Source organism: Thalassophryne amazonica, chromosome 17 (genome assembly GCF_902500255.1).
Source record: "Thalassophryne amazonica chromosome 17, fThaAma1.1, whole genome shotgun sequence".
In the NCBI taxonomy this organism is placed as follows: Eukaryota; Metazoa; Chordata; class Actinopteri; order Batrachoidiformes; family Batrachoididae; genus Thalassophryne; species Thalassophryne amazonica.
The window spans coordinates 68,216,546-68,227,472 of NC_047119.1; the positions used below are offsets into that span (position 1 = coordinate 68,216,546).

General features: G+C 41.8%; 1 protein-coding gene across 1 annotated transcript in view; it reads left to right on the forward strand.

Annotated features, from left to right (window-relative positions):
* Window positions 1–8,117, forward strand: part of piwil1 (piwi-like RNA-mediated gene silencing 1) — a 141,190-nt gene extending 133,073 nt beyond the window's left edge. The window contains exon 20 of the mRNA XM_034192708.1: window positions 7,979–8,117. Within this exon, the coding sequence (XP_034048599.1) occupies window positions 7,979–8,095 (117 nt within the window). The 3' untranslated portion in view covers window positions 8,096–8,117. The remainder of the gene's footprint in view (window positions 1–7,978) is intronic.
* Window positions 8,118–10,927: the final 2,810 nt, after the last annotated feature.

The following is a 10,927-nucleotide window of genomic DNA, read 5'->3' on the forward strand; positions in this document are numbered from 1 at the left end:
TGAGATAATCCATCCCACCTCACAGGTGTGCCATATCAATATGCTGATTAGACACCATGATTGGTGCACAGGTGTGCCTTAGACTGCCCACAATAAAAGTCCACTCTGAAAGGTGCAGTTTTGTTTTATTGGGGGGGATACCAGTCAGTATCTGGTGTGACCACCATTTGCCTCATGCAGTGCAACACATCTCCTTCACATAGAGTTGATCAGGTTGTCAATTGTGGCCTGTGGAATGTTGGTCCACTTCTCTTCAATGGCTGTGCGAAGTTGCTGGATATTGGCAGGAACTGGTACACGCTGTCGTATACGCCGGTCCAGAGCATCCCAAACATGCTCAATGGGTGACATGTCCGGTGAGTATGCCGGCCATGCAAGAACTGGGACATTTTCAGCTTCCAAGAATTATGTACAGATCCTTGCAACATGGGGCCGTGCATTATCCTGCTGCAACATGAGGTGATGTTCTTGGATGTATGGCACAACAATGGGCCTCAGGATCTCATCACGGTATCTCTGTGCATTCAAAATGCCATCAATAAAATGCACCTGTGTTTTTCGTCCATAACAGATGCCTGCCCATACCATAACCCCACCGCCACCATGGGCCACTCGATCCACAACATTGACATCAGAAAACCGCTCACCCACACGATGCCACACACGCTGTCTGCCATCTGCCCTGAACAGTGTGAACCGGGATTCATCCGTGAAGAGAACACGTCTCCAACGTGCCAAACTCCAGCGAATGTGAGCATTTGCCCACTCAAGTTGGTTACGACGACGAACTGGAGTCAGGTTGAGACCCCGATGAGGACGACAAGCATGCAGATGAGCTTCCCTGAGACGGTTTCTGACAGTTTGTGCAGAAATTCTTTGGTTATGCAAACCGATTGTTTCAGCAGCTGTCCGAGTGGCTGGTCTCAGACGATCTTGGAGGTGAACATGCTGGATGTGGAGGTCCTGGGCTGGTGTGGTTACACGTGGTCTGCGGTTGTGAGGCTGGTTGGATGTACTGCCAAATTCTCTGAAACGCCTTTGGAGACGGCTTATGGTAGACAAATGAACATTCAATACACGAGCAACAGCTCTGGTTGACATTCCTGCTGTCAGCATGCCAATTGCACGCTCCCTCAAATCTTGCGACATCTGTGGCATTGTGCTGTGTGATAAAACTGCACCTTTCAGAGTGGCCTTTTATTGTGGACAGTCTAAGGCACACCTGTGCACTAATCATGGTGTCTAATCAGCATCTTGATATGGCACACCTGTGAGGTGGGATGGATTATCTCAGCAAAGGAGAAGTGCTCACTATCACAGATTTAGACTGGTTTGTGAACACTATTTGAGGGAAATGGTGATATTGTGTATGTGGAAAAAGTTTTAGATCTTTGAGTTCATCTCATACAAAATGGGAGCAAAACCAAAAGTGTTGCGTTTATATTTTTGTTGAGTGTACTTACCCTCTTTGCTGCATGGCGCAGTGTTTCAGTTAACGATCATCGATAGCATCTGGTAAAATTTCCATCTTGTTGCTGAAGGCTTCTGTCACAAAAACAAAATAAAAAACGGTCTTGTATTTTTCTCTTTTTTAACTGGAGAAATGATAAAATTCTTTTTAATTGCTAACTAAAATTAAATGATGCAGTAAGACACCTTGATAACTTACTCTTCAAAACTCTAGAGAGTGAGAGGCTGCAGGGCTTTCTTCCCATCCTTTGAGGCTGACGCCAGCCCACAACCGCCACATCCCAATTTCGCCGAGCATCGTCCTGGCAAAGGTGTTCAGCATTGATCCAGATAGCTGTTTCAGCAGATTCACCTATGACAGAGTAAAAAGAAGTATGTGTGCAATGGCAATATGCAACTTTTATGAAAATAACCACTTCTGCAAAAGTGTTAGGAACAATAATTTACCACTGTCCTCCTAAACTCCTGGTTCTCCAGCATTTTGCTGAATTGGACCAGCTCCTCCATTGTTTTAAGTCTGGCCTGCATTATCTCCAATGCAGTCAGCTTCTTCAGCACCCTGATTCCTCCACAGTAGTTGTAGTATGCGGTCCACCTTTGACTCCAGTCTGTCGAGTCGTTGCTGCGTACCATCTGTTACAAAGTTGCTTCAAGTTTAGTATACATGAAACAGCTACAATGCTGCTGAAAGCAGGAACACGTATATAAACACTACAGAACTACTCGATCAGTTAATAGGCCTCTCATGCAATGAAATTTGATGACATGGTTGTTTGTATAAATACATTATTAAGATGGCATCGAGCTGGCAGCTCGGTTATAGAAATGAGTTTGTAGAGGGGCAGCTGGCTCTTATTAACAAATTCCATAAAAACCTGAAACATCTGTGCCTCTCCTGTGGCCTTTCAAAGGTAAAATTCTCAGCAGCTCTTCTTTTACATTCATGTTGTCAAAAAACATTCTAATAAAAACACATAGCTGAGCCACGTCCACAGTATCAGTGGATTCATCGAATTGCAGAGAAAAACACTCATATACCTCAATATCATTCCTCAGTTGCCGATTTAATATCCTCCGCCATTAACTCGCATCGTCGTGCAACAGACTTTCTTGAGAGCTGCACATCCTGCAGACACGATCTCCTTCTGATTATTTTAAAATCGGCAAAGAGCACATCTGCAGCTTCCATGAAAGCTTCTTTCACAATTTCACCATCCTTGAATGATTTCTTTCTTTTTGCCAGAACACGGCTGGCACGATAAGAAGCTGTGGTTGCAGTCTTACTGGTGGTATTTGGCTGGGGGAAAACGGCCTGTTGTGCTGCAAGCCGGCTTTTAGCCGGGAAGCTAGCATCGTAGCTCTTGTGGCTCATCTTAAAATGCCGCTCCAAATTCCCTTTCTTCTGTAATGCCACGTTTGCATTGCAGATAAGGCAGATGGATTTGCCATTTGAATAAATGAAAAAATAATCTTCCTCCCACTCTGGATGAAAATGATAAGTTTGGGATCATTTTCCTCCGCCATTATACGCTCGCGTCACTCTCCACTGTAGCTCCTCACGACCTCTTGACCCTGCGCATGCGCAGATAGAATGACCCGCGGGAGTCCCTCCCATGCGATCGACCGGTCAATCCGGACTAGACTATCATCGGGACGGTAGGCCTACTAAAGTATCCCTGAGAATGAAAACTTTTGGAAAATTAAGTAAGTTATAAAATATAAGTGTTAAGAAAGAAAATACAGGAATCACTTTATTTAAATTTACAACAATACCAATTCACCAGCCTTATCAATCAATATATAGATTGATAAGGCTGGTGAATTATGTAGTTAATAGAACGTCCCCTCAACGTAAGTACAACGTTCCAAAGAAACATCCAAAAACTGTAACAAGTAAATGTTCCTGATGGAAGTTGCCAGGAGGTGGACAGAACGTTCCCAATTGTGCAACGAAAATGTAACCTCCCAGCAACGTTACAAGGACGTTCCGTGTTAGCTGGGAGTCTCTCAAAATAAAACAAAACATTATTCGAGGTATGTTTTTGATGAGAATATAACATAACTTTATTACAAGGTCAAACATTGATGTTGCGTGATAAAGGCCTTTTAATAATAACTCACTTCAAGAAATAATGGCAAAACTCACATGTAAGTAAAAAAAAAAAAAAAAAATGATAAATCAATTACTAAAATAATCGTTAGTTGCAGCCCCAGTTTGTTTTAGGAGTGAGAGCATTTTACAGATTTAAATGAATAAGCCAGTTTTGAGTTTCTTAGTGCGCATGCGTTTTCAAAACTGGTGACAGTGTTACTTTGTGCACAGCAGAACAACGTTGTCAGTTGCTTTAGGCCCTAATTTTGTATTTTATTGACTGTACAGCGACACAGCACCCATTTGGTGCATTCACCGGATTAGAACAAATCAAAATACTACAGAAGACAAAGAAATTTTACTTTACAGTTTGAAGTGCATTTTCTTTGTTTCAGAAGACTTCATACCCATTAAAATTCACCAGAATATACAAAATTTGACTTGCTTTTTTAAAAAAATTCTGTGGGAGATCCCCCAGACCCCCATAGTTTGAAGTGAGTTTTCTTTGTTTCAGAGGACTTCATACCCATTAAAATTCACCATAATATACAAAATTTGACTTGCGTTTTTAAAGAAAATTCTGGGGGAGATCCCCCAGACCCCCCATAATCAATACTGTGTTTTTACTTAACAGTTTGAAGTGAGTTTTCTTTGTTTCAGAGGGCTTCATACCCATTACAATTCACCAGAATATACAAAATTTAACTTGCTCTTTTAAAAAAAATTCTGGGAGGGATCCCCCAGACCGCCCATAATCAGTACTGTGTTTTTACTTCACAGATTGAAGTGAGTTTTTGATTCAGAGGGCTTCATACCCATTAAAATTCACCAGAATACACAAAATTTGACTTGGTCTTTAAAAAAATGTTCTGGGGGAGCACTCCCGGACCCCCCATAATCAATAGTGTGTTTTTACTTCACAGACTGAAGTGACTTTTCTTTGTTTCAGTGGGCTTCATACCCATTAAAATTCACCAGAATATACAAAATTTGACTTGCTCTTTTAAAAAAATTCTGTGGGAGATCCCCCAGACCCCCATAGTTTGAAGTGAGTTTTCTTTGTTTCAGAGGGCTTCATACCCATTAAAATTCACCATAATATACAAAATTTGACTTGCGTTTTTAAAAATAAAATTCTGGGGGAGAACCCCCAGACCCCCCATAATCAATACTGTGTTTTTACTTAACAGTTTGAAGTGAGTTTTCTTTGTTTCAGAGGGCTTCATACCCATTAAAATTCACCAGAATATACAAAATTTGACTTGCTCTTTTAAAAAAATTCTGTGGGAGATCCCCCAGACCCCCATAGTTTGAAGTGAGTTTTCTTTGTTTCAGAGGGCTTCATACCCATTAAAATTCACCATAATATACAAAATTTGACTTGCGTTTTAAAAAAAAAAAAATTCTGGGGGAGAACCCCCAGACCCCCCATAATCAATACTGTGTTTTTACTTAACAGTTTGAAGTGAGTTTTCTTTGTTTCAGAGGGCTTCATACCCATTAAAATTCACCAGAATATACAAAATTTAACTTGCTCTTTTAAAAAAAATTCTGGGGTGGATCCCCCAGACCCCCCGTAATCAATACTGTGTTTTTACTTCACAGATTGAAGTGAGTTTTTGATTCAGAGGGCTTCATACCCATTAAAATTCACCAGAATACACAATTTGACTTGGTCTTTAAAAAAATGTTCTGGGGGAGCACTCCCGGACCCCCCATAATCAATAGTGTGTTTTTACTTCACAGACTGAAGTGACTTTTCTTTGTTTCAGTGGGCTTCATACTTATTAAAATTCACCAGAATATACAAAATTTGACTTGCTCTTTTAAAAAAATTCTGTGGGAGATCCCCCAGACCCCCATAGTTTGAAGTGAGTTTTCTTTGTTTCAGAGGGCTTCATACCCATTAAAATTCACCATAATATACAAAATTTGACTTGCGTTTTTAAAAATAAAATTCTGGGGGAGAACCCCCAGACCCCCCATAATCAATACTGTGTTTTTACTTAACAGTTTGAAGTGAGTTTTCTTTGTTTCAGAGGGCTTCATACCCATTAAAATTCACCAGAATATACAAAATTTGACTTGCTCTTTTAAAAAAATTCTGTGGGAGATCCCCCAGACCCCCATAGTTTGAAGTGAGTTTTCTTTGTTTCAGAGGGCTTCATACCCATTAAAATTCACCATAATATACAAAATTTGACTTGCGTTTTTAAAAAAAAAAATTCTGGGGGAGAACCCCCAGACCCCCCATAATCAATACTGTGTTTTTACTTAACAGTTTGAAGTGAGTTTTCTTTGTTTCAGAGGGCTTCATACCCATTAAAATTCACCAGAATATACAAAATTTAACTTGCTCTTTTAAAAAAAATTCTGGGGTGGATCCCCCAGACCCCCCATAATCAATACTGTGTTTTTACTTCACAGATTGAAGTGAGTTTTTGATTCAGAGGGCTTCATACCCATTCAAATTCACCAGAATACACAAAATTTGACTTGGTCTTTAAAAAAATGTTCTGGGGGAGCACTCCCGGACCCCCCATAATCAATAGTGTGTTTTTACTTCACAGACTGAAGTGACTTTTCTTTGTTTCAGTGGGCTTCATACTTATTAAAATTCACCAGAATATACAAAATTTGACTTGCTCTTTTAAAAAAATTCTGTGGGAGATCCCCCAGACCCCCATAGTTTGAAGTGAGTTTTCTTTGTTTCAGAGGGCTTCATACCCATTAAAATTCACCATATTATACAAAATTTGACTTGCGTTTTTAAAAATAAAATTCTGGGGGAGAACCCCCAGACCCCCCATAATCAATACTGTGTTTTTACTTAACAGTTTGAAGTGAGTTTCTTTGTTTCAGAGGGCTTCATACCCATTAAAATTCACCAGAATATACAAAATTTAACTTGCTCTTTTAAAAAAATTCTGGGGTGGATCCCCCAGACCCCCCATAATCAATACTGTGTTTTTACTTCACAGATTGAAGTGAGTTTTTGATTCAGAGGGCTTCATACCCATTCAAATTCACCAGAATACACAAAATTTGACTTGGTCTTTAAAAAAATGTTCTGGGGGAGCACTCCCGGACCCCCCATAATCAATAGTGTGTTTTTACTTCACAGACTGAAGTGACTTTTCTTTGTTTCAGTGGGCTTCATACTTATTAAAATTCACCAGAATATACAAAATTTGACTTGCTCTTTTAAAAAAATTCTGTGGGAGATCCCCCAGACCCCCATAGTTTGAAGTGAGTTTTCTTTGTTTCAGAGGGCTTCATACCCATTAAAATTCACCATATTATACAAAATTTGACTTGCGTTTTTAAAAATAAAATTCTGGGGGAGAACCCCCAGACCCCCCATAATCAATACTGTGTTTTTACTTAACAGTTTGAAGTGAGTTTTCTTTGTTTCAGAGGGCTTCATACCCATTAAAATTCACCAGAATATACAAAATTTGACTTGCGTTTTTAAAAAAAAAAAATTCTGGGGGAGAACCCCCAGACCCCCCATAATCAATACTGTGTTTTTACTTAACAGTTTGAAGTGAGTTTTCTTTGTTTCAGAGGGCTTCATACCCATTAAAATTCACCAGAATATACAAAATTTAACTTGCTCTTTTAAAAAAAATTCTGGGGTGGATCCCCCAGACCCCCCGTAATCAATACTGTGTTTTTACTTCACAGACTGAAGTGAGTTTTTGATTCAGAGGGCTTCATACCCATTCAAATTCACCAGAATACACAAAATTTGACTTGGTCTTTAAAAAAATGTTCTGGGGGAGCACCCCCAGACCCCCCAGAATCGAGACTACACCCCACCCCCACCACCCTTTTATGTACCTTTATGCTCAGGTTTTGCATTCTTTTTATGCTTTGTCTGTCTCTCCTTAGACGCTATTTAGAATTGATTTGTATGCTGTATAATGTATTTATTGAGGAAAAACAGTGTGTGCCCCCACTACGGCACTTTTTAGGGAATTGCTGGCATTGATTTTTGCCAGGAAAAAATTTCAGTCAGATGAAAATTTATTGCTTTAACCCATGCAGTAATTACACTACCGTTACGCCTATGTGCAAGTAAACATCCCCCCAAAAAACTAGGATGTTTAGAAATGCTGATCTGAAAATTTGATACTGTAAAAAAAAAAAAAAGCACTTGGGAAAATTTTAAGAAAATGTTAGTCAGTAAAAAAACAGGGTTTCACCAGTAACCCTGATCCTGCAGACCACCTGCCCTGAAAACAGTTGGTGTAACTCTTGAAATAAACTCTGTTTAGCAGAAATAAGGTAAAGTATTTTGTGCAACATGAACAGATGGCAGAGCTGGAATATTTCAGTTCAATCAACAAATTTAAGCCAAATGTATCTGACCTTGTACCGTGTTTGATTTAATTTTGTCTGTGTGTCTTTCAGGGTACCATTCGTGTGCCGGCACCCTGCCAGTACGCCCACAAGTTGGCCTTCCTGGTGGGTCAGAGCCTCCACAAAGAGCCCCACGTGTCTCTGGATGACCTGCTCTTCTACCTGTAAAGCCTGATTTAGGCGCACGTTTGCAGCAAGTACCTGCTGTTCATGTTATCTATTTGTGTTTTCAGGATTCATCTGCCCTCCATTGATTGGCTTCTAGTTACATTCATGAGTATTTACAGTGACAGTTGTTGAGACACTTTAATTTCAATGTACTCTGTGCTGTTTTGTTTGGAGTGCCGTGTTTATTTTCACCACCGTGGGGCGCAAGCCTGTGGGACAGGGGCTCTTGATGTTTTGTGTGTGTGGTCCCCCCACGGAAGAAGTTCTCCCTGCTATGACTGAGAGAGTGCGCGTGGTCGGGACATTCATTAAATAAACATGTCAAAAGGGCTAAAGAGGATCACTGCCTCCATCAGTTTATTCCCAGAGTTCAATGCTGGTGAAGCTTAAAAGTTCAACAGGTTATTGGCCCAGAAGCAACTCTGAGGAGAGAGCCTGTAGAAAGTCATGATGGATAGCATGCTAAAGGCTAACAGAGAGCATCATGGAGTTGAGAGGAGCAAGCAGGCTGCCTTGATAAAGATACACTATATTGATCTCAGAGGAGAAATTCATGTTACGTCAGCTCTTAAAAAAAAAAACACACACAAGATGGGTGTAAGTAGAGGAAAATGTTCATCAAACAGCATGTGCAAGGATAAGCAATAATAATACTTGTAACAGTACAAGACATAAGAAAATGAGGTAGAAATAGAATATATATATATATATATATATATATATATATATATATATATATATATATATATAATTGGGATTGAAAGGGAGATAGGAGCATCTTTACAATATGTGACATGGAGTTTAGATGTGGTAAGGTGACATTAGTGCAGGGATTTGTAAACGAGTTGTTATTGCACATGATTTGTGGACACATTAATATTACACATGATTTGTGGACATATTATTGCATGTGGTTATTTCACAGTGTTATTGTACAGTCTGACAGCAGCAGGGAGGAACGACCTGCGGTATCGTTCCTTCTTGCACTGAGGGTCTCTCAGTCTGTCACTGAAGGAGCTGCTCAGCTCCACTACAGTCTGGTGCAGCGGGTGAGAGGAGTTGTTCATGATGGATTTGAACTTGGTTAACACCCTCCTCTCAGCCACCTCTTCCAGAGAGTCCAGAGGACAGCCCAGGACAGAGCTGGATTTCCTGACCAGGTTGTTCCGTCGCTTTCTCTCCTGCTCTGTGCTGCCCACGGCCCAACAGACGACAGCATAGAGGAGAGCAGAGGCTACAATGGTCGTAGAAGGTCTTAAGCAGAGGCCTGCTCACTCCAAAGGATCTCATTCTCCTCAGGAGGTGGAGGCGACTCTGGCCTTTTTTTTTTACAGGGCGTCAGTGTTGTGAGTCCAGTCCAGTTTGCTGTTGAGGTGAACACCCAGGTATTTGAAAGTGTCCAGGGTATCTATGTCCTCCCCCTGGATGTTCACTGGTAGGTGAGGTGGTAGTTTCCTCCTGAAGTCGATCATCTCCTTAGTCTTACTGGTGTTGAGACACAAGTGGTTGGGCTCACACCAGTCCACAAACTCTGTGATGACAGACCGGTACTCCAGCTTGTTCCCCTCAGACACACGACCCACAATGGCAGCGTCATCAGAGAACTTCTGGAGGTGGCAGCTGTCTGTGTTGTAGGTGAAGTCCGAGGTGTAGAGGGTGAAGAGGAAAGGCGAGAGGACAGTGCCCTGGGGGGCCCTGGTGCTGCACCTTACCATCTCAGACTGACAGTCGCGCAGCCGCACGTACTGCAGACGGTTAGTGAGGTAGTCGATGGTCTAGGCGGCGAGGTGTCCATCCACACCTGCGTCCTCCAGTTTCCCCCGCAGCAGCGCCGGTCTGATGGTGTTGAAAGCACTGGAGAAATCAAAGAACATGACTCTCACAGTGCTGCCGCCGATCTCCAGGTGGGTGAGCACGGCATGACGGTGCAGAGGTGACAGGATGAGCCATTCCATGGTCTTCATGAGGTGGGAGGTTGGCGTTAACTGGTCTGTAGTGGGCCGGTTCCTTGGCGTGCGGCGTTTTGGGAACCAGGATCACACAGGAGGTCTTCCACAGAGTGGGGACCACCCCCACGCTGAGGCTCATGTTGAAGATCAATCAATTTTTTTTTATATAGCGCCAAATCACAACAAACAGTTGCCCCAAGGCGCTTTATATTGTAAGGCAAGGCCATACAATAATTATGTAAAACCCCAACGGTCAAAACGACCCCCTGTGAGCAAGCACTTGGCTACAGTGGGAAGGAAAAACTCCCTTTTAACAGGAAGAAACCTCCAGCAGAACCAGGCTCAGGGAGGGGCAGTCTTCTGCTGGGACTGGTTGGGGCTGAGGGAGAGAACCAGGAAAAAGACATGCTGTGGAGGGGAGCAGAGATCGATCACTAATGATTAAATGCAGAGTGGCGCATACAGAGCAAAAAGAGAAACACTCAGTGCATCATGAGAACCCCCCAGCAGTCTAAGTCTATAGCAGCATAACTAAGGGATGGTTCAGGGTCACCTGATCCAGCCCTAACTATAAGCTTTAGCAAAAAGGAAAGTTTTAAGCCTAATCTTAAAAGTAGAGAGCTGTGTCTGGTCAACAGTATCAAAAGCAGCACTGAGGTCTAACAGAACAAGCACAGAGATGAGTCCGGTCAACAGTATCAAAAGCAGCACTGAGGTCTAACAGAACAAGCACAGAGATGAGTCCACTGTCCGAGGCCATAAGAAGATCATTTGTAACCTTCACTAATGCTGTTTCTGTACTATGATGAATTCTAAAACCTGACTGAAACTCTTCAAATAGACCATTCCTCTGCAGATTGTTGGGAAAGTGTAGTGACACGGA